This window comes from Corvus kubaryi, unplaced genomic scaffold (genome assembly GCF_017639235.1).
Source record: "Corvus kubaryi isolate FWS band 111438036 unplaced genomic scaffold, C.kubaryi_AGA036_p1.0 37397, whole genome shotgun sequence".
Classification (NCBI taxonomy): domain Eukaryota; kingdom Metazoa; phylum Chordata; class Aves; order Passeriformes; family Corvidae; genus Corvus; species Corvus kubaryi.
This window is the reverse complement of record NW_024581136.1, coordinates 14,764,890-14,789,204: the sequence shown is the minus strand read 5'-3', so window position 1 is coordinate 14,789,204 and position 24,315 is coordinate 14,764,890. Positions and strand designations below refer to the sequence as shown.

The window sequence follows — 24,315 nt, the reverse complement described above, 5'->3', positions numbered from 1 at the left end:
CACTGGCAACTATGAGTCCCACATGAATGGGGATTAACTGTCCCTCTCATTAAGAGCCACATCCAGGATGTGGCATCCAGGAAACACACAATAGACTGGGGGCAAACACATCCAGGACGTGTTTCCATGGGATTCAGGACAATTATTTTGGGTTTAAAAACAGACCCAACTTCCTGAGTCTGGATCCAGCCACAGCCCCGGCCTTGGGGACGTGGGAGAGGGGATTGTGGGTTTTGCACGGAGAACAGGCATCGTGTGGAAAGTCAGGTATGGGAAATTTCCTACAGAAAACCTGCCTGTGCTACAAGGCTGCACTGCCTATGTGCTGTTTGCATACACCAAACAATAGGTGTACAGGTTGAGAGGGCAAGGCAGCCTGGGGCTGGTGCCAGAGCAGGGATGCTCTGGGGCTGAAATCAGGGCTCAGGACTGCACATTAGATCAGCTCCATGGTCCTCAGCCAAATATTTGCCAGGAAATAAGGATTTGGATGGAATTAACCTCACTGCAATCTCCTGTCAAGCTTCTGTAATTGTTAACACTGGAAATGGACGTTTGAAAAATTAAAATGCCTTCTTTGGGAAGTTACGAAGAAAGATTTCACTCCAGGATGATGTTTTGGTTTGGAATTTATACATTTGTTTTGGAATTTATACATTTGTTGTTTAATACAAACTGTTTCAATTTAAAAAACCCCATGCATTTGGGGGATTGAAAAACATTTACTAAACCTAATTTTTCCAGATTTTTCCATACATACATACACAGTTGACAGCAATTTTTTTTTTTCCCATGGGCAGTAAATAAAGAAATTGACTCTTAATCCAGTGAGCTGAAGATGCTTTTTACTCTGTCTGAAGCTGAACATCTCTGAAGACTGAGTTCTGTATTCCCTTGGTTACTTTTTAATTACATTGCAATAAAATTGCAAGGAATCTAATTTTGCCAGACAAAACCCAGGGACTCTGTGGAAGGTGATGGGGTCCAGCTATTTCACACACTAATTACACCAGCACAGGCCCTGAAATACTGTGCTATTTTTATTCATTCATGGAAAATAAAAAGCTCTCTCATCTAGATCTGAGTGACTGCTATTTCATTCTCAAAAATAGTCAATGCACTCTTCATTTCTCAAAAAACAGCTACCCTCTTCTGTTTCCAGGGAATATTACTACCTTTCAAAATCCTAATGCGTGTGCGCTGTTGAAATCAAAATAAAATACCATCACTCTGCCTGCCTCAAAACAACAACCCAATCTCAATAAAACACTGCCACCTTTCTTAAAACCTCTGAAAAGGAGGCAATATTAAATAAGAGCTTGAAATATGGGTCTAAGGAGGGAGTTGTTCTGGATTTCTAAAAGTATGTCTGCAGTGCCATCAGGAGGTGTGATCACAGCATAGGAAAGCAGGGCTGAGCTGAGGCCAAGCCAGCTGGGTGAGGCAGTACAACCACCAGGACAGACGGACACTGGAGCATGGATGTGGGGAGAGGCATCCCACGTGTGCCTTTCCAGGGATAACAGCATCCTGAGAGCTCCAGGCTCCTGTAAATGTCACCACCAGGTGTTGCCACCTCTGTCGCACCTCTCTGGCTGCATCCAGAACTTCAGAGCCTCGACCCAGCTGAGGACTGATGGGAATTCTGCATCCAGGAGGCTCAAACACATGGAAACATGCAGTCCTCTAAGGGGCTATAAGACTTTTGTAACTTTTTCCCTTGATTTTCTGGAAGCCAATTAGAAAACCACAGCCTGAATCCGCCGTGGGTTAGAGGTTGGTCAGTACTGCACAAGCAGCACATCACAGCCCACAGCAAACCTGCTGGACCTGCAGGGAGGTGGCAAAACTGGAGCCTGGGAAGGTGGGTACCAACTAATATGAGTTATTTTTGAGTTATGAATTACTGTGACCCATTTCCTCCCAAACTGGCCTCAGTTCTCTATTGTTCTCACTTTTCCAGCTACCAAAGCCATCCCTCCAAGGAACAAAGATTAAACACTTGTTAGAGAATTTCAGGAGGGTGACTTGTCACCTCACACTATGATTGCTCATTCATCTCCTCTGCCCCATAAAATGCATCACTAAAATGCCTTCTTTACTGCCTAGTAAAGAAGGTTCAAGTACATGACTGCATTTACATAAATGTTCAGGGCAGTCGGATTTGCCACTTATGTATTAGACCTTGAATATTATTTTATTGCCTTGAAATAGGAATTAATCCAGCCATCCCACACTTGCTCTTTCCCCAGAGACACAGGTAAGATTCCACTGACAGAAAAACGTAATGATTTCACCAAGGTCTCATTAAAAAAAAAAAAAAAAAGCAGTGGATCAAATAGGTGAAGGTGGAGCAAACAGCTGTTCCCTGTTCTACGCTCTATAGGAAAGCTGGGCATAAGGATGCTGATTAAAACTGGCCTTTTCTTGTGCAGGTGGAAATCTTTTCCAGGTAATAGAGCATGCATGGACTTAGGGCATCTAGCCTTGTATATGTGCCCTAAATGAACAACATTGGTCCCCAAAATACTGCATTTCATGGCCAGTTTAACTTCATAGCAAGAACCCCCAGCGCAGTTGGTGATTTAGGTTTAGAAAGGTAACAACAGAAAGATACAAAAAAGGGGAGAGAAGCCAGGTGGCTGCACTCCTCCCCAGCTTGGCTCTGGGCTGGCACAGCCCTGGCATCTCAGAGTCCCTGTTTCGTTTTTCCTTCCATGGGTTCTCCATCCACACCACTTAACTTTCCACATTTCCCTGTCAGCAATACACTTCCATGCTTTGAGGATGTAAAAGTTAAACTCTGTGGAAAGAGCCTCAAAGAACACAAAGCAGATGAAGAGCTAACACTCATTTAGCCCTTCAACGGTTTAATTTCTGCAAGGTGACAATTTGCTTTGGTCATACAGCAAGTCTGTGGAAGCAAAATGCTGCAGACAGGATTTTTTCACAATGCTGTAGGTGGAACCAGCTGTATTGGGTTAAATGCAGCACTTCCAACATAGATAAGTCGTTTCTAATAAACAGAAATTGGAAAAGCCTCCAGCATCGAAACAATATTAAAGATTGAATCCTTCTGGGAAGGACATGTGATATTTGTCTGGCAAAATTGCTGCCAGCCATGCAACACTATAATTGTGGAACATTAAGTTTTATCCCAAATGCCAAGCATTAAGTGATGCTCCTGCATGATGTGACACAGCTTCACTTCCTTCTGGAGGAAATCTAGATCAACTTCAGCAGCACCTGCTGAGCACAGGGTGACCCCAACCAGTCTCCAGAAAGACACCCAAATATTTTCAGTCTGACTGTGGCACTGCAGCATTGAGATGATGGGTTTCTGTATGGAACATGTAGCTTGAGACTGGAACCAGTAATGTACCCTGGCAGCAGCAGGGAACTGTACTCCTTAATTTTGGTGTAGGCAGTTCAGGCAACTCCAGCTCTCTGCAGGGAATTGCCCTGGAGAGTTCTAGCCAGGCTCAAAGGCTACAACTGCACCCACTGCAGTTGCACAGCCACATGCTGATGACCGTCCTTGTAGGATTAAATTCTGTGAAAGACTAACTCACTTGGGGGTTTAAGTCTTGTTTTCAAAGACAACTTGCAACCAGATATACAAAAATGCTACAGCAATTTAAAACATCCACTGCGGTTGATGAAAACACCCAAGCAGATTAAGGTGCCAAATGTTTTTAAATATTGCTCATTACCTACGCTGGTCTTGTGTCCCAGGGTTGGCAGGATCACCCAGGGGAACTTCAGATTTTCTTTTTGTTTCTATTCTTGTTTCTTCCACTGATTATTACTTTCCTTCTGGGATGTGTACATAATATTCTCTTTTAAATATGACAGCCTGTGATCTAGACCCAAGGTGTATCTTTGGGTCCTGATATTTTAGGGACTCCTGCGCTGATTTGGAAGACCTGTGCTGTATTCACTGTGGGAATATTATGTTGTATGCCAATGACAATAAATACTGGCTGGCATTTTCCAGCCTCAAAGCTCTCATGAACCATTGCAGGGAGCTTGACTGCTCATCCATTTACCACACAGTTCGTTAAGTGGGCAGCCTAACAGTGGCAGTACCACAGCTTCATTTTCTCCTAACAGCTTTAGGACAGCATTTCTTAAATCAAGACAAAGCCTTTGAAGTCAGTGAGCGGAGAAGGCAGCGCTGGCTTTGTTGCAGCAATCAGAAATACAAGTTGAAAGCATGTATGCTAATTGCCAAGACTGCTGCCATATAATTAGCATATACAGTCTGTACCCAAATTAAGAAGAACTCCCTTGAAAGCTTATTATGCCCAAATATATCCCCAGTATGTCTATACATATAGCTGTGCTCTGCCCCACCTTTGCATTTCTCAGCAGCTCTGAGGAGCTGTGTGAAGATCAGTGCTAACCTAGCTTAACAAGGTGCCTGCAGAAATCTGTCCCATGTGTTAGACACTGGGCAATGCATGAAAAGACTCCAGGCTGATGTACCTGACTGTCAAGAAACCTGTTAGGAGGAGAGATGCTTCTCCCTGCACCCACCCTGACCTCCAGTGCATCTCTTCGTGTTCTGCTCACACGCAGCCTTTGATGCTTCAAGGGTCCAGGTACGTGGCTACATCTTATGTTTTAGTAATGGTTGTCATGTCTTCTGTGCTGACACCAGGCTAACAACAGCCCACCCCAACGACAAGGGCTTTACTCAGCCTGCTGCCTTTGGCCTTAGTGGCAAGAGAGGGCAGGGGAAGCAGCAGCCTACTTGGCTCTGCAGAATGATCCCGAGCCTCCTGCACCTGCCTCTTGTCTGCAGCTGCAGATCAGCCTCGAGGAAATGCTAATTCAAATGGTCAGCAGTGCAGCTTGGATTTTATCAGACTATTTCAAGGGTATAATTCCAAATAAGGCACTTGGGACTGCAGGATTGGCAAAAAACAGATTGGAACCACCCACTGTCACCTCCCGTTCCTACCTCCTCACTTTTGTGCGCCTAGGATCACCACAACCTTGAAAATCTCACTTTTATTTATACTCTTCTTCTGTTAACACTTTTCTTCATACTTTTCAATAATATCCACCAGAAATTGGGGTTTGCATAATAAAAATCTGTGCTTCATGCAAGTAAACGTTAAATCGAAGAGGTGTCCTTTTAACTGCACTTCTGTGACTGTGACAGGTAAATCAAAGACAGACCAGTCAAAAACAGACCCTTAAAGACACAGTCACTAAGAGAAGCCACAATAGGAGGCATGAGAAGCATTCAGCCCTCGTGCCTGGGTACCTTGATGCCCACTACAGACCAGCAGAATGCATGGCAGCCCATAACCCCACCTGACATAAATAAATGCAATATCCTGGGGATGAACGGCACCGTTCCTCCGAGTTCAGAGCTGCTAATCCAAACATGCTCCAGCTTTTACAAACAGAACCTACTTGTCCAAGACCTCATGTATTGGGTGGTTTGAGCATTTCCTAATTAAGCTGCTGTTGAGATGCTGCGAAGTGTTAGAGGAAGCTGCAGTAAGGAGCTACTGGAAAATGATCTTTAATAATTAATGGCCAATACAAGGAGGAAGAGTCCTTAAAGGGATGTGCAAGCACATACATACATACATACAAGGCAGAACTTGCCCCTGGAGGCTACTGAGACCATGCCCTGCCTTGCACAGGAGCTGCCACCTTTGCTGAAATAATCCCCACCTACACAGGTTCACACAGAGCAAAAGGAGCTATTGTCATAAATGACGTCTCAGCCCCCAAACTCTCCAGTCAGCTGCAATCAGAGATTTTTGGCATCACTATGTTGTTTTTACAAGTTCCTTAATTCTGAACTATTCTTTCCAGGCTCCCCAAAATATCAGGTGTTAATTTACGTGTCACCGGTGCACAGGGATTTGGCCATTTGACTTTCCTTTTTTTTCATACCTATGTTTTTTGTGTTTTTCACGGTATTGGTCATGTTGCATTTAGTTAAGCACATAGTCTGGCTTCTTCAGGTAATTCCTGCACAAAATTCACAGAAACACCACATGCAGACTATTTTATTTATCATGCAACTGTGTTCACTTCTTTTTAGAACCCTACTCTTTTAGAACCCTGTTCTTTCACTCACAGTATCTTTGTACCTTGATACTGCAAAACAAACCTTAGATTAAAACTTTTTTAACATCTTTATACTGTACTGCAAACACCTGCCACGTTCCCTAGTCTCAGACAATACACTGTGGATAATCTTCCTATCTCTCTTTACCCTCATGTGATTCCAGTGACTTTACACAGCTCTGCTCCAGTTTCACACAGGTAGAGAGGTGAAGGAAGCCCAGTGGAATAAAGGCAGTCGAGAGCACGTCATTCCAAGAAGGATAGGCCAATGAATCCTTGACACTATCTATAGCAGCAGCTCATTACTATTCCAAAACAGAGAAGCAGCCTTCAATCCAAATGCTTTAGGAGAACTACAAGTAGGAATAAAGAGAATTTATGAGAAGGGGATGTAAATAAATACAGAAGAGCCTCCAAACCTGTGCTTTGCAAACCTGCATCCTTTACAATCCTCCTAAAAGCTGTTGTTTTTCCACATCTCCAGTAATGTTTAATGGCAGAAGCAATATTGGAAAATCTCTCTGCCAGGATTCATTATTTTTAAACCACATGCTGAAGTCCTAATGCTTTATAAAGCCACTACGTGAACAATGAAAATCCAACTATTATTAATCAAATTGGTTTTAAAATCCAGTCATTTTCATCATTCTGGGATCAGGGAGGCTGGATGGAGATGAGGCAGGGACAGCAGCTTGGTATTTAAAACCCTTGAGTTCAATCTTCCTTTTTAGCCATAGAGTTTTTAGACAATTCACTTTTTTTCCCCCCAAATTTTACTTCCTCAGTTGTAAAATGTTGCAGGCCACTTATGTGAAATCCTTAGACACCAGGGTAATTGAAGAAGCAGACGGAAGGCTATTTATGCTTTCAAATTATAGATTTAGTCTTTGATTTTCATCTCTTTTTTATCGTACTTTATTTACTGAGTAATTCAGCAAATGCCTGTGACTCTCAATTAGGTTGCCCAGGTATCTGCATGTCACTATGGTTTTTGACTGCACCAAATTGCTATAGAATTGGTAGAAAATACAATTACTACATGTAAGTATTAAAAAGGCAGCAATTTAACACCTGATAATGGGGACGAGTTGCTTTGTAGGGGTTTGGTTTCCAGGATGACCAAACATAACACAGCCTGGGTGAACATAAACAGTGAAGGGCTGAGGTGAGATTTAACATTAAACTGCACTTACAAGTTTTTATGACTCTATTTACTCTAAGTGAGAACACATAAAGCCTCCAGCATCTCATTGTTAGCACAGAAGAAGTCACCTAAGCACTGAGGCAGCTCTTATCCCAAATGGTAAATCAGGATAATTCCACCAGTGTCAGTGTTCTCTGTAAGGGTCCAATGCCTTGATAAGAGAGGACAGGGGATTGCAGGGACACATCTCTGTTCACAGCTGCTTTTACACCCAGAGCTGTGCCCCAACAACAGTCACACCCCCAAATGTCTTTGGTGTGTCCCCAGGACACTGCCCTTGAGGTCAACAGCTCACTGCACCAACAGCATGGCTGCAGCACCACAGAAGGGCTGTGCTTTGCTCTTACCTGAGCTGAACTCAAAAAACCCAGATTTTCTCTGCTTCCAAGGCCACACTCAGAATGTCCTTTCTGCTTGGAAAGTCACTTACGCTGCTTTAGCATATGCTCTTCTGGAGCCCTCAAGTAACAAAAGGGGGAAACAGCACTCTGGTTAAAAAAAAAGTGTAAATGTAAGGACCTGGCTCAGCTTGTCCCACCTTTTCACAGTCAGAGTTGAAGGTCAGCCTGTGGTTCAGCCTGGGGCTGTTGCAGAGCTTGTGATGTCCACTCAATGGGAAAGCACAGACAGAAACTGAGCCTTTTGTGTCCCTCCTGGCTCCCGTCCTGCCAGACACTGAGCACTCCCAACCCCTCCTGAAGCCAAGACAGCTCTCAGCTGGCTTTCAGTAATAGCTGGAAGTACACTGACCCTCCTCCAGAGTAACAAATTCTGAGTTATACTCCTTTATCGGTGTGTGAAAACATGTTCGTGTAGTCGCGATCAGTGCTGGGCTAAAATCAACTCAGTCATGCCCAGTCCAGCCATGAGCAGTAGCAATACCAAACACTAGGGCTGTACAATGGTAAGAGCAAGATGGTTTATTATATCATGAAGAAGGAAAAAAAAAAATTCATTTTCATCAAGTATTCCCTCACAGGGGTCAGTACAATATAAAGGAAATAAGGAAAAATGTACAAAACAACCTGACAAGAAGGCTCTAGATGAAACATGTTCAAAGCACTTGCAAATGATGTTGCTGGACAGATGCAGAAGGAAATTAAATCAAGTAATTTTTCCCCTACAAAACACGGACTGAAAAACTGATTTTATTTTCAAAAATTCAATTCTGTCTTTATCTGCAGATATTTCAGGTAAGACAACACAATTTTAGCTGTGATACATTTTTTAAAGGATAGATTCCCAGAACTACTATTTATTTCAAAGTGGATTTTATTTTCCCTTCCAACTTTATGCAGGTGGCAAAGCCCAGATCAAAATAAAAGAAGCTTAGCCATTAACTTCAAAGAAACCAGGTCCATACTTCTACATTTTCTTTTATCCTTTGGCAACCATGGCATTTGTTTTTCCATAATCAGCAACAGATCTCCATCTCATCCAGAGCATCCTTGTATATGTGGTTGTAAAATTTAAAAAAAAAAAAAAATCACAAAACCAAAACCCCATATAAAACATCAGCAGTGAGAAATTCCTAAAGGTTTTCAAGGCTTGCTCCTAACTCAACTCAATTCAACGTACTTCAAACTATTTTAGCTGGAGCAAGAGCAAATCCTTACAGAACCAGACACACGGCCCTCAAAAAGCAAAACCGTAAGAGTGCTGTAATCCAGATGGAGGAGTAAAAAACAAACTTTAGCAATGTACCTTGCCTGGCCCCAGACAACACAGTACCTTTGCCTTGGGTATTTCATTTACTCCTGACCCTGGCAAGATTCCCATTGGTTACAGTGAGAGCATCACTTAAGTAATGCAGCAAAAGGACACCATGCATTAGTAAGCTAAAATATGAATCCATGCTTATGGCAATAGCTTTCCCTTCTAATGCCCTATAATGGGCATCTAGGAAAGGAAGTAAGCAGCTTTACAGAAAAAAAATCTGCGTTTTGTTACACTGATGACCATCCTAAGCAACTCCACAGAAGTTTTCAGAGTTCCTTTCAGTGTGCATGAAGAAAGAAAAAGTCAAAAATAGACCAATGTTAGGCAAGATTATAACAGATTTACTCATTAGTGCAGAATGCAAAACAACAGCTAATTCTTAATACAAACAAAGTAGTATCACTTTCATACTCCTCACAAATTCATGGATGCCACATGGTTTACTTCCTTGCCTTAAAAGAAATGTTTAAATGAAACATGAACTTTGTGTCTAAAAATAACATCCCGAGTTAGCAAAGGAGTCATTGGAGGAAAAAGAAATTGGAAGTGGACATTTAATAACAAGTTGCAAGGAAATCCCCATTTTGTTTAGCATGAAAAGAAACAAAGAGTGTTTGGGTTGGATTTGGTTGGGGGGTTTTCAGGTTTTGTGGTTGGGTGTTTTGCATCAAGGGAAAGAAAACAACAGCTATGTGGGAGGAAAACATTTTCACAAATATAATAAATAACTGTTCTGATCCAAAAGCAAAGTGCGATGTAGAATTTTTCCACTTAAACAAAAACAACCTACAGCATAATGCCTTAAATATTAACAAATCAATTAGTGGTCAGCACAGTAAAATAAATATGAACATATTGATTTACATTTTGTTTCTAGCAGCAAAGGTCATTAACCTACTGGCCAATGTGACAGCTTCACAGAAGTCCTGTTTCTTGGGTTTGGTACTTGGTTTAACATGAGAAAAAGATTAATTGGGTCTGGAAACTGGCACTTCAGCTGTACAGTGTTCTCCCCAGCCCACCTATGTCAAAAGGGTTTGCCCAGGATGTGTTTTCAGTATTTTTTGAACAGTGATTTGGAGAACACCTTTCACAAAAAGAAATAAAATCAGGATCCACTCAGTATCTAATGCTGACAAGTATGAGTTTGGATTGTCCTGAACCCTAAGGATAATGGGGAGGTTGGGTGTTTTCTCTTTGCAGTCAGCAACTTCCTGTGCTGAAGGGGAAGTGGAAGGATCACAAGCCATTAAGCAATGCTGAAGAGGGAGAGGAAAGCCTTGGTCGCTTGTAGAAAGGGCCACAACAGAGCACTGGGGCAAAGTGAGTCTCAGCTGCTTCTTCCAGCAAGACATCCTTCCTCCCATGGAGGAAACCTGTCCTATCTCATCACCTGAGTCCCACTGTCTACTGTACACCTGCTCTACAAGCCACCACTCTGAAATCACCAGCATGACCACATTCACTTGTACTCCCTTGAACAGAACAAAGCAGATTCAGGCCTCTCTGTTCAGGGCAGACTGAAGCCACCACTCCAAACCAGACTCAGCCCCAAGCAGAGAGGAGTCTGCAAGAACAGCCCCCTGCACATCCCTCACACACCCTTTCAAAAGCACCAGCACACGGCTGTGCTGTCGCACATCTACACAGCTGGAGCAAACCAGGGTTTGACACCTCCAGCAGCCACTGGAAACGCCAAATGAGGAGTAGATGGCTGGGCTGGAAGCAGGAGCAGCAACCAAAGCTAAGTGGTGAACAGCTGATTTTTGGGACACATGAAAACAAGCAAAAACGCCTCCTCATCCTTAGCAATAAGCCAGACAGCACCAGTACCTACAGCTCCTCCAGCTCATATTTCACAAAGGGTTGCTTTTCTGCTGCTAATTGCAGCCTGTGGGAAATACCACGCTTTAATTTACAGCCAGAGGGATGCTTAACCATAATGCAGGGATCACTGTGCTGAAGCACGCTGTGGTAAGGCTCATCTAACTGCCTCTGTCCCTCTGGACAGTGGTGTCAGACTGGCAAACCAAAGGACAGGACACAAAGAGAAAACCAGAGCCCTTCTGTCAATGCAAACAATGAGGGGGAAAGGCTGATGAGAGATTTTGGAAAGGTAAATGTTCTTCAAGGCTACACAGAGGGTGAGGCAGGGGCAGGAAAGCACAGAAGAAACAGACTTAGGAAGCTGTCAGAAGCATTCAGTGAGTGCTCTACAACATGAGCACCTGTTCTACCTTCTCACGTGCCCCAGGGCACAAACCCTATTTAACTGAGTTTTGCACAAAGGAGGGGAGGGAATCCCATTCATGAGGACACCCATTGCTCTGCCTCTATCTGCAGGGCAAGGATCAGCATGGAATGATCTAGGGAGTTTTCAACTACTTTGTAAGCGCTCACCTTGCCCAGATTTAGGAAGGCTGCATTCAGGTTGTATGACTCCCTGATGCTCACTCAGGTAGCTGAAGAAAATAATACCCAGTTTCTGAGGAGCAGCCAAGTGCAACAAACCTTTTGAAGGAGGACTAGAAAGATGAATAAAGACTATCTGGATTCTTTTTTTTTTGTTAGTTTACTCAGTCTTCATTTTTTAAGGCAAGCAGAAAGTCCTTCTGGAATGCAAGAGGCAGGATCAGAATGGCAATAAAAGGAGGTGGGGGAGCTACCTTCAACACCATGCACTAGGTACAATTTATCCCTGGTCAAATCCTACTAAAACTAATGGAGCTGCATCTAATTCCAGCTGCCTGAAGAGGGGTGAGAGATGAGCCATGGCGCTTCCTTGACCCTCTCTCTACACCTGCCACTGAAGACAGTGAAGCTACACCAGTGCACAGCTCCAGCAGCAGTAGGGGATCAGGTCCAACAAAAGCCACCTAAGGGCTGCACTTGCCACTGGAGACCATGTTTCAATGACACTGTAAACTGGACTCCAATCACAGCTCCTCACATCTACCCAAACAAGCAGAAGAACAAATGCCAGCCCTACTTCTGCTCTTTATCCCCTTCCTACTTTTGCTAAGAAATATCAGAACAAACACACACACCTTTTGAGTTTGTCTACAATTAAAAAGTTGCTTAACAAGTTTCTTGAATACTTCCATGTGGCCAAAAAGCTGTTACTCAACCAACCATCACCCCTAACATTTAAATCCTACATAACTTTGGATTTTTTGATGGTCCCTAGAACAGTCAAGTTCACATCAAGGAATGGAATTAAAACCCATCCTGAGATGGAAAAAGAAAGAGAAGGGAAAAGTCATCCAATATTGGTAGCTCTAGTTCAAAGGAGCATTTCATCTTTGCTCTATAAACACCCATTAGGCTTTGCCCAGGGAATGGCATGGCAGTGGGACACACCAATATCTGCTACCACAGTCCAGGCAGACCTGTTCTTCCAAGCAAGGGCTGCAGCCCAGAGACCAATGCTTGCTCTCTTCCACATCAATATGCAAGGAAATTACAGCTGACAGCTCCTTCCATCTATTCTCAACCTGACTCAGTCTAAGGCATAATCAGAGCACAGCACATCTCACCTGAGCAGGTTTGCTTTCCAGTTCATTTCATTAAGCCACTGAGATCCCCAGAGACTCTCTTCAGGGAGATGAGCTACACCCATGGTACATTAAGGTGTCCAGGCAACAATATCAAGAGCAGAACAGTATTTCTGAATGGGGCTAATCAGCTGAAATCCATGTCAGATGTTCAGAATGGAATCTGCATTGCAGAGGAAGCAGTAAGAGGCAAGACCCTCCAAGGAGGAGGGGTATGCACAGCCTTTCTACACGGATGTGGGAAGAACCTACTCTGGACTGTAATGGGGGCCAGAAGCAGCAAAGTGTGGACAAGTACACCACCTAATTCACACATTCACAGGCGCTGCTCCTGCCCCTCTTTTACAAGCTGCCCAGAGATTCAGTCTGCTGTAGGGAGGCATTCTGGAGCACTGCTCTGTGGAGTGCTAAGAGGGGAGTGGGCTTTGCACATGGTCCACCCATGTGGTAGAACCACAGAAGTTCCCAGCACTTCTTGGGCTTTGCATATTCATGCAGAAGGCTGGGGAGAAGACACAGTTCCTCCCCGCCACTCAACACAATGAAGAGCCTTAGATAATTAGCAAACAAACACCAAAAACACTTCATGTCCTGCACAGCGTCATCCTGCCGACTATGACAGAAAAAAAATCTAACCATACCAGTAAGTTTGCAGGTGTTACATGTACAGCTCGAGAGCATACTCCTACCCAATGGAGCACAAAGCAGGGCATGTGGCAAACAGCAGGCGAGAGACAAGCTGCTCTAGTTGCAAACTACTACCGAGGGTGGCGCGTCATTGGACATAGCCCAGGTTCTCCATCTCGCTCCTGTACCGCTGCTCGGACACTTTGCTCTTGTGCTGTTTGCTCTCCAGGTGCTGCCTGAACTCCATCTCCTCGCTGGCGCCCGCGTTGCACATGGAGCAGTAGAACTGGCCGCTGGGCGTCACACACATGGCCAGGTCACGGGGGATCCTCTGGCGTGAGCGGGGGTTGAAGTAGGGACCTGGGGAGTCAACACAAAAAGCCTGGTTTGTCTGGAAGAAATCAAAGCTTCAGGCAGCTCAGTGACAATGCCTAAGTCCAATGAACGACTGAAAAGCAGACAAAGATTTGCTTCTTTATCTGCTTATAGTCAACCCTTATTCTCCCCACAACTGCTCTGCTGATTTCCAGATTTACAGAGGTGCAGCACACAGGGCAGCACTTGGAATTTTATAAAGTAGTAGAGTGGGCTTAGTGACCCAGTCTTATTGAAAATCCAGAGTTTAATCATTTAAGTAATGAATCAATTCTTTTTTTTTTCTTAACAATCTAATTCCAGAATTAGAACAGTCTTTTGATTAGAATAAGCTGCCTCAGTTTAAAACTCACAAGATGATATATAATAGAACTTCAGAAGATTTATCTTTTCCACATGACAGTGATCAGAATGACATGATTAAACCAAGCTTCACCAGGAATCAGGGTTTCAGCTAATGTGTGCTTGTAAAACAACTTAAAATGAAAAAGAGAAATAGATGCCTGGCTGTAGACTGCAATACACTCTTTAAATCATAGTAAAGAGGCAAAGTTAGTGTCTAACACCTGAGGAAGGACTCTATGCTAGGAACAGATGGTCTTAGAGGGAGGCTAACATGCTCTCTCATTCTGGTCATGAGAATGCAAGTACAGGTTGATGTGCCACAGTAGGAGTCAAAGCACCTGGCCACCTGCCAAGAAAATAAAGCAGGAAAATTGTCACCACTTAGGGCAGCCTTAGAGACAGGCAGATGGTAAATTAAGTTACAAACTGAGAAAAAGAACTAACAAGCAGGCTGACAAAACAAAGCAACTTTAGCAGCTGAGAAAAAAACCATGCAGACATGAAGGATCAGCAGAGCTTGGACCAGGTCCTTTCACAATCTGACTCTGATAAAATAGACCTCAGAAACAGAAGAAAAACAAGTCTGTTTATTATTAATTACTATTCCAACTACAGAATAGATGCAAGCTCCAAGTTACCTGTGTTGTTCTGAACCGTATACGTGTTTCTTCTGTTCTGCATCATCTTATATTCATTCCCTTCTTTCCTTGCCCTTCGTTTGCCCAGTTCTGACGCATCCCTGCAGATTAAACAAATATGAACAGCTGCAATTCAGAGTTTTCTGACAAAAGGACTGCCAGAGACACTGCCACACACTTTCAGCCTGAGCATGAGGTTGAACAATACCTACGAGAATGAGTTATTCTGTGCCTCTGCAAGACGCAGCCGCTTGGCGTGATTTTTCCCTTGGTAGTGAGCCTGTGCCACAGCCGGAGAACTAAATGAGGCATCACAAAGCTTGCAGTAATCATTCTCTGTAGCCAAGATCACTCGGCCACCTGGTTTACTGGATCCCATCTAGCAGCAAAGGGAGAGACAGCATGTGAAACACAGGAAGGTTATATCGCTGAAGTATTTCAGTCACAGGGACTGAGACCAGTGTCATCCTCATCAGACAGCAGGAGAGCTGGAATTAAAGTGCATGGATTAGGACACTCTCAAGTTCTCCCCAAACTGTTCCTACAAAAACTTCATTTTTCCTGCCTCAGCCTCCAGGAGAGCCTGCAAGTTCCTGGTCTGAGATGGAGAGAAAAGCAATCTGAACAAACAGCTCTGCAATAGCCACAGAGGCTTGTTTACATCACAGCAATGATTTACTCCTCCTGACTGCTGGGAGCTGATGAAGAGTGACTTTCACACTGATGAAGACCCACTGAAAGGTAGAGGTGCTTCTCTCTCCTATTTACAGTCCACCTAATCTCTCCACAGTACCCTGTCTTTACACAGCTCCCTGACCACAGCAAGAAGAAAAAAAAAAACAGCAGTGAAGCTGCCAAATCTCTGATCCTTAACCTTCAGGTAGGAGGACACCTGGATGCAGACTTCAAAGGAAGGAGCCACTCTCACATGAGTAGCTCCTGCTATATGAAGGACACCTTGTCTGTGGAATCAGACCACATACAGTGACCCAGGCAGGAATCATGCCTCCTCAAAATCCAGGGAACAGTGTTTTGTAAACAGTGCAGCACCAGTGATTCATGCAGCCATGTCACTGCAGCACTTGACAAGCCCACTTCCTTTCACATCTCCTTTGATACTGCTCAGACTTAAGAGACACTCGTACACAATTCTGACTTCTAGCTTACAACATGAACCCTCACATGGCCCCAGAGTGGTATTTTTATTGCCGTGGGCCGTTTCTCCATTAAAAACCACACCATCAGATACCCCAGCAGGTACAGCAGCCACGTCCCAGTGCCCCGGGCTGGACCCCACCCCATCCCAGTTCACATCTCTGAGCTGCAAAGCCAGTTCACACAGGGCCGAGTCTCCCTCTGGCGGCTCCGGCAGCCCCTGGAAACATTTGCCACTCTGCAAATTCTCTCTGCTTCCCTACAGACAACAGAGGCTTATGTTGTGGGAACTGACAGGCACAGCTTCAATCCCCGTGGCCCAGCTGTGCTTCCCTGAACAGTCACAGGCAAAAGCCAGGTTAGCTGTCACATCCCATGACAAACCCAAGGGATGAATTCTGGAAGGAGAAAGCAAAAACCATCTCTTTTGCCTCTAACATGCCCAAAACAGAATTAATCTGGATCACTGAGGGAACAATCCATTCACTCTGCACACAGGAATGAGCACTTCAAAAGAAGCAACAAAAGAGGAATTAGCTAACAGCCCTGGGCAATGGGTGTAGGAGCACCAAAGCACTTTTTCCATGTAGGCTTCCCTCACACAACAGAGGGATGAGTGTGCAGAGCGGATGCCACACCCTCACATCCAAATCCAGTTTCAGCAATGTTGTTTTATACCTGCCCTTAAACAGATATAATCAGCAGCACATCGGACTTACCTAGGAATCAAAGTATTTGCCAGGCAGAAATAGAACATTTGAAGTCCAATATTGTGCTGCAAGGGCAGATCAATATCTGCATCTTCAAAGGAAAGCAAACAGCTCACAACAGGCCATTTCCACCGTCCTGTGCCATCACAAGGAAAATTCTTTCCCAACTCCTGTGGTAATCCTCAAAGCCTGAGATCTGGTTACTCTTACTGGGGGTTAGGTGACAAGAAAGCATGATCTCAGTCCCCTTCCCATGCCTTACCTGAGTTGGAAGGGAGACAACCTGAGGTGGGGCAGGCTCAACAGAATTACTCATCCTGGCAGGTGCCGGACAGCTGTTGGCAGCATAGTAATTCCGCAGTTTCTTACTGTGGTTTTTACCCTGCAAAAATAACCCAGATTAATCACTGCCCTAATAACAGGATCTTACTCTGAAAGACAAAGGATCCAGAGACTGAAATGTGAAAATGCCCATGAAGGTGGCAGCTCAGGTAAAGGAGCTGTCACTCAGAAAATAACACCTCTGAATTTAAGAGATGCAGGCATTCCTCCCTTTCTCCCAAATGCTCATTACTTAGAATGACTGGGCCTAATCTTCAGCTGATTTTCTCAATAAGGTTACAGTTAGTTTCTCAATCTGTTGGCCATTTCACTTAAAACCAGTATTTTGTATTTTAAGCTTATCAACTGCTTTGCAGTTTCTTGATAAGCCTGAGCACACACACACAGATTTAATGAGACTGCAAGCTTAAGTTAAAACATGTGATTGAACATTAAAACCCACTTCATATTTTATTTTCTCTTAAAAAACATATACCACAATTCTTTCTGGTGTTCTGAAAACCTCATAGAGCAATATGTATATGCATTGTGGATGCAAGTTATGTACAAATTCACTTTCTGTCCCCTCATGGCAGAAATTCTGCAGCACTAACATGTTAAAAATGTAACACCAATTCAACCTACCCCTTCACTAGCAGGATACCACTTTTTCAGGGCCAACAGCAATTCTGAAATCTGGGTCTGGTGTCCTGAGGATATGGACATCCACCCTTTTGCATTCACTGGTGGAGAAAGTCACTATCTCCAATACTCAAGCACTAGGCAGAGAGGGTGTAGGAAAATGGGGTAATGCAAGACTGACGTGTTCTGTCTCTCAGCAAGAAGCACATGCAGAGAGTCCCTACGCAATTTCAGACAAGTCAACAAGATCAGCTCAAACAAAATTAACTTGATCTGAGCAAACCCAGCTGATGAGAGAGTTTGCATAAAAGGCCCCACCAGATCACTGGTGTGCATAGTGCCAGAAAGGAGACCCTGATAAACACATGGCAGCAGCCCCTGTCCTAATGGCACAGCTGGATCCAGCAGAAAACATCTATCAAGGCCTCACAAAATCATGTCTGGAATCAGGTCAGTTTTCCTGAACTAGTGTAGATGTGAAATACAGGTTGTATAAAACAAAGGAAAAAAATCACAAGTGTCTGCTTTTTCACCCATGGCACCACTTCTCTGTCCCTTTGGACAGAGTTTTTGCAAAAAGCTCCAGTAATAACATCTTAAATGAAAGTACTGCAGCATGTCTGGACAACCAGAAAATCCAAGCAGGGTGAAGACATGTCTACAGAGCAGTTCCAGTCCATGAGGTGGTGCAGAGGTAGCTCCAGATGAGCAACTCGAATGCTACTGCTGGTGTGCAGCACCCAAAACCCCCTCGAGAAGCTGAGTTAGTCCTTCTGCATTAGCCCACACTTCCCTCTGTGCTACCACAGCAACGCTGCTGGCAGTGCTCATGCTGGCATGGGAATGTCTCCACAAGCTGCAGATGCAGCAGCCCCAAAAGCTGAGCCTCCTGCTGCTCTCCTTACCTGGTAATGAGCCTGGGCTTGCTGGGCCGAATTCAGAGTGACATTGCAAAGCTTACAGCACAGGGGCTTACATAGTTCCTCCAGCATAGGGTCCTGCTCCACCACCTTGGCAAGTTCCTCTTCTTGTGTGTGATGAAAGGAAGGCCCCAGTCCAAGAGACTTTGGTGGGGACAGTGGTGAGCTGGCTCTTGGCCTTGTAGCCACTGACATAGGAAGGGATGAAGGCTTCTCAGGATGAGGAAGAAGTCCTGCTTGCTGTAGAAGAATCATTGGCCGCAAAGACTGTGGGCATGCTACTGCTGAAGGAGGAGTCTTCTTCTTCAGATCTAGACCAGAAAGACACAAATGCTGAAACAAGCAACAGGAACAGGAACATCAAGGATGCAGGGGCAACTCCTGTAACTCCACTGCCTCTACTTCACGCCTTTTCAAAATGCCATGTGGGATAAAGTCAGTTTGCAACACTTTACCACCCACAGGAACGGCAGCATCCCAGACAACCAGGGCCAGATTACAAGACACTTATATAAGAAGTGGGTGCCCTGGCACCCTCCTGCAGGTGAAGATTCCTAACCACCCACAGCACCTGACAACAGCACACACTCCCCACTGCTCTATGACCATGAGAAGTGGGTACATACAACATGCACAGCACACAAAGCTGTGTCAGTGGGGGGATACGACCTCTATCCACATCCTACTTTGTCCAAGGACAAGCTCACTTTCCAAGACCTAAACAAATATTACAGTGGATTACTGCAATGAACACTTAAAAAGAATCCAAATACTTCAGAGGAGATTTATTGTATATAGGTAGATACAAAATATACAAAGACATCTATCCCTCAAATACTCACAAAGACTTTCCTGAGGAAAAGCTTTTCTCCAGTGAGTCAACGAAAGAGAAAGAGTGGGAATGAGCTGGAGCACACCTTATTGTACACAGTCAGCTCCCAAGGGCTCTCTCCCTTTGAATGACCTTGAGCTATTTTTCACATTTCCATTACTAACTACAACCAATGCAACATTTAAAGCTACATCTTCTTCTGCAAAATGGAGAACTTATCTCATACTAACCTTTATTCAATTATTTCTCAGTTAATTCATGTTATTAGAACTAGCCTTACATTTCCAACAAGAGGTTCTGAGAGATTTATTTAATTAAAGTTTATAAATCACATCTACAGCCCAGATGAACATCCCTAGAATAATGCAGAGTAGTCGCATTATGAATTAAGGCACAGCTACTTTTGTTAATGTCTTATTAGCTTCTTATCATAACAAATCCTGTTCAGTGCCACACTGGGATCAAGAGAAGCATTATCTTGGCCTTTGCAGATCATTCCCAGCTAGGGCTGCTTTGGTAGCAACCATGTTTATGCTCTGGGCTTTGTTCATTTGTTTAAACAAATAATGAGACACATCTACATTTTAAAACAACACTTGTGGAAAATTAGGGAAAAGTAAATGAAATGCCACCAAGGAATTTTGTTCCCAAGTCGCTTTTGAAAATAGGGACTTCAAAGGCATTTAGGAACCTGGAGAAGCAGATAGCATTTATCTGTGATAACTTCCGGGATTTTCTATCTGCTAAAATTAGCTGAAGACAAATACCTTCTACACTCAACCTGGAAAATCCCAGTTGATGCCTGCAATTTTAGGTACTGTATTACCTTTGGATCACTCTTCCCAGAGAGATCTTTGTTCTATTAGGAAAAATAAAATATAATTTAAAAAAAAAAAAAGAAAGCCAGCAGGACTAAGCATTCAAGTGACAAAAACATTTCTGAAATGCTTATCTCAAACCCAAACTTACACTAATACAAGATTGGAGGCAGCTCAGTTATTTCTAGTAACTACAGGTAAGAAAAAAATTAAAAATTATTTTAAAAAAAGAACAGCATGGACTGGCTTGGGCACAATGTTTTGAGGCAGTAACAGAGCCACCAGGAGTTTTCATGTTTATAATAGTCCTCCAACACCAAGGCTCTGCAAAATTTCAGAGCTGGAATCCACCACAAAGAAGGAAGAGAACACACAGGAATGGTGCTGCAAATCATCCATCAGCAGTGTAAATTCTGTAGTGTTACCTAATCCCTCTCCTACTTTCAGCACACATGACCCTGGTTAAACAGAACAGAAGACAACTTTTTTATCTTTATTTTCCTCAACTAGGACTCTGCAGACAGTCTAATTAATTTCTGTGGGACTACAGATGGAACAAGTTCACATTCATGTTGCTTAAATACATCACAACATGGGCCTATCAAAGCAGTTTAAATCAACTATGCAAGCAGGTAAGCATGCCAGCTAATTTCAGAGTTTTATTACACGAGTATAATGGGCCTCTTACCTTAAAATGAGAGTAAATTATAGCCAAATACTTCACAGAGCAACATAAAGAGATGTACAGTAAACAGCAATTGAGATTCATCTGCTTAATTTTGCATGAGTGTTTGTTGCATCACATTTTCTTGCAACTGTCACAAATGGGATTTGTCATATACAAGAGGGCAGTGCTTACAGGATCTGTATCTACAGGGGAAAAGGTATAATGTAATATCCTTAGAAAATCTTTAATTGTAAGGTCATTTAGTGTTTCTTAAAGTAAGCAGTTGTCTGAAGATAAAATTAAGGCTGCATGGGTAATTTCAATAGTAGGACTTCTTGATTTGGCTTATGCAATATATGTAATACTGATCTTCCTCTGACAGTGATCTTTAATCATTGAAATTGCTCAAATTATGTTCATTTCTCTCTTACTGATATTATTTATACGAAAAAAGAAATCACTCTTATTCAGCTTATTTACAGGTCCCTTTAATCCTCCACTGCTGGTTGTTACAGCTACCCTCCCCAGGAGAAGGAAAAAGGACATTTTTAACTCCTCCTTTCCCTTCACATGAGAAGCTGTAAAATCTTCACCCTACGACACAGCAAAGGAACAAGGCACATCCATCACCAAGGACCCCAAACAGCACAGCCCGAGGCTGGGTAAGAACCTGCAGCTCTCCAGGGTGAGCTGAGGAGCCAGTCTACCTCAAGACAGCACCTCTCAGAGCTCAGCCCTACCTCCTCTGACATCCTAGGATACACTTCCATCCCATGCCAGTCGTCCTTGAGTGGATGAAAGCGGGACAGGCGCACAGCCCTTCTCCCTCCTTTCGGCTGGGGCATCCCAAGGACAGCACTGAAGGGAGAGACCCAGGCTCCATGCCCCAAGTACCACAGCCTGGTACTGCCCAGGTAACAGGGAGCAACCTCCCCAGCTGACAACAGCACAGTGCTGGGAAAGGAGCTGGTCCGGCCTCAAATCTAGGGATGGCGAAGGCACAGTGTGACTTTCCTTGGTGAAAAGCATAAGCCACAGCAGGAAATCTACATGTTCTCACCAGAATTGTTTTTTTAAATGCAGCTGAAGCAACTAACAACAGTGATGAAATCTGTAGAAATGATGAACAAGCTGTGAGCTTCACTGCTCTGTCTTCAAGACAGGAAGCGTTTCTTCTCAAGTTCACTTGTCTATCAATACATGGACATCCCTTAATGTAATTGTGCCGGAAAGTTTCCTTTGGCCACGGACTGGGCCTACACCGTTCAACCTGAAAGGCAGGTTGTTTTGTAACGCTGCAGGGACTGAAGGCAGCACCTAACAAACACACATCACGCACAGCTCTACCTTAAGGTGCACTGACCCTCCGCTGAACAGGATACACATTTAGCAACTCAGAACCATCCCTTACGTCAACGGGGGGTATCAGAAACCACGGTGTAAATCCCGACTCCTCGCAGGCATTCCTGCGAAGCTGCTTGCCTTGCAGTCTGGGGGATGGAGAGCAAGGAAAAAAAAGCAAGCCCTGCTACCTTACTGCCTGGGAATCACCGCAACCTCACGGCACCACCGCACCATTCCGGGAAGGCAGAGACCACAGCGGAGAGGCAGGGACAGGCATCCGCATCTCCCGAGAGGCTCGGAATGCGGCGGCGGCACCAGGGCGAGATCCCCAGCACCGCCCCGACCCCGCGGCGGCCCCAGCCCTGCCAGACCCCCACGCACATCCCCGCATACCCCACACCTACCGCGGCCCCGGGGCGAGCGCAGGGCCGGCCGGGCCCGGGCTCGGGCTCCCACTCAGCTGCGGGAAGTGACGGCGGCCGGGGGCGGGACGGGGCTGCGCCCGCCGGGCCGGGGCGGGGCCGCCGCCGCTCCGAACAGCCCCGCACGAACGCGCTCCTGGGCATCGCCGGGGAAAACACCCTTGAGGAGTTGCTTCAAATAGTCTACAGTCCTAGCCCGTGGTTCTGCACAAGGCCATTTAGTATTTTTTTTTCTTTTTTTTTTAATATAATTATCTTTTTTTTTTTTCTACAGCAGACGTTACAATGAACCTGATTTGCATATATAAACATCTTCTTATTCATGCTGCTCGTAGCCAAAATGAGTAATGATTTCCCCTCGAGCTATCAAGGCCTCACCCGCGTGGTTGGGCCACCCTGTTTCAAAGCGTATGGAGTTTCTGTTGATTTTTCTCCCCTTTTGTTAGAACAGGAAAAGTGCTGAGAAGTCACTATAGGCTGAAACCATCACCCAGATTTTACAGTAGCCATCAGCCAACCCACTTGGCAATCCATTGGTTAGACACACTGATTGTTACTAATTTTTGTTAGATCTTAAAAAAACCCCAAACATTAATCAGATTCATAGAATCATAGAACAGTTTGGGTTGGAAGAGACCTTAAAGACCATCTCATTCCAATCCCCCTGCCGTGGGCAGGGACGCCTTCCACTATCCCAGGTTGCTTCAAGCCTGGCCCAACCTGGCCTTGAACAATTCCAGGGATGGGGCAGCCACAGCTTCTCTGGGCAACCTGTGCCAGTGTCTCACCACCCTCACAGTCAAAAATTTCTTCCTAGTATCTGATCTAAACCTGCCCTCTGTCAGCTTAAAGCCATTCCCCACTGTCCTATCACTACATGTCCTTGTCAAAAGTCCCTCTCTGTCTCTCTTGTAGGCTCCCTTTGGGAACGATGCTACAGGTCGGAATCACGAGCTGTGGAGATGTGGAGCAGAAGCAGCAAAGAGGCAGCTCACCACCAGAAATGCTCACAGAGACTGCTCTGCCCTGTGTTTGCTGGGTGCGTTCTGCCATGCCCTGCAAGACTGGTGCTCTCACCTATTGCAGTGTCACCTGCAGCATCTCAGCCTGGCCACGGCTGTGAATATGGTCCCATGCTGGACCCTGGGGCTTGGAGAAGTGTTCCAAGGAAGAGAATTCACCAACGCCCTCAATATGTTCACACCTGGCTCCAAAACTTGCTTATGCCATCTCTCCTGATGAAAGGATAAATATCCCTTGACAGTAGAGTGATTTTCCAAAACGCCTTAACAATTAATCACCCGGGTTTCCCCAGTCCCTCCTCCCCATCACCGTCTCAATGCCACCCTCACTTGTTGCATCTTGTTGGCTCTCACCAAGGCACCCCAGCCCGGCGCTCTCACTTCAGACCCTGAAAATCCACACCACTTGGGAGTGAGTATTTACAATGCTATTTTTCTTCGACCTCTAATTTGTACGGGCATTCACTTGGCGGGCCACTCTTTCAACAAAACACCGGACTCACGTACAGCGACTTGATCCCAGTGGCAGCTGGTTGTAAAGAAACCTGGCGATCCAACTGGGAAAAGGGTCAAGACTGGGTCAGACGCGCTGCGATGTGCGCGGAGCGCGGCGCCACCGCGGGCACGAGGGTGTCAATGACTTCACGGCAACAACCGGGGCAGGACGAGCCCGTGATTCCCCAGCACACCCCGCTCCCGCGCCCGCTCCCCGCCACCGCCGGGCCCGCGCCCGCCTCCCCCCGCCGCGGTTCCCGTTCCGGCGGGCGGTGCCTTCCCCATCCGGGGTCAGCCCCGCTCCCTTCCTGTTATTCCCGTGCGGGAGGCGGCGGCTCTCGGGAGCGGCTGCCGGCGCCGCTGCCGCCCGCGCCCGGGGCACAGGCCCGCGCCCGGGGAGGCCGCGGCT

The 24,315-nt window shown here is 45.0% G+C and overlaps 1 protein-coding gene across 3 annotated transcripts; it reads right to left on the bottom strand.

Annotated features, from left to right (window-relative positions):
• Positions 1-8,205: 8,205 nt before the first annotated feature.
• On the bottom strand, positions 8,206-24,093 carry ZMAT3 (zinc finger matrin-type 3). 3 transcript variants are annotated; one of them, XM_042041789.1, is made up of 6 exons: positions 23,919-24,093; positions 18,292-18,617; positions 16,686-16,805; positions 14,771-14,937; positions 14,559-14,659; positions 8,206-13,560 (listed from the first exon to the last, which is right to left on the bottom strand). In XM_042041789.1, the coding sequence occupies exons 2-6, from the start codon at positions 18,559-18,561 to the stop codon at positions 13,349-13,351; spliced, it is 870 nt and encodes a 289-aa protein (XP_041897723.1). In that variant the 5' UTR covers positions 18,562-18,617; positions 23,919-24,093; the 3' UTR covers positions 8,206-13,348. The 3 variants fall into 3 exon arrangements, with proteins under 3 accessions (XP_041897723.1, XP_041897724.1, XP_041897725.1); XM_042041790.1 differs by lacking the exon at positions 23,919-24,093 and adding an exon at positions 22,372-22,460; XM_042041791.1 differs by lacking the exon at positions 23,919-24,093 and adding an exon at positions 22,156-22,286.
• Between the last annotated feature and the right edge of the window lie 222 nt (positions 24,094-24,315).

Bases quoted from the DNA above. Each gene is read 5' to 3' on its own strand.
- ZMAT3 (XM_042041789.1), bottom strand. From the start codon at position 18,561: ATGATTCTTCTACAGCAAGCAGGACTTCTTCCTCATCCTGAGAAGCCT. The intron at 14,938-16,685 runs GTAAGGCATGGG...CTTTGCTGCTAG, and splicing joins TTGTCTCCCTTCCAACTCAG to ATGGGATCCAGTAAACCAGG. The intron at 13,561-14,558 runs GTAACTTGGAGC...TTGACTCCCCAG, and splicing joins TACGGTTCAGAACAACACAG to GTCCCTACTTCAACCCCCGC.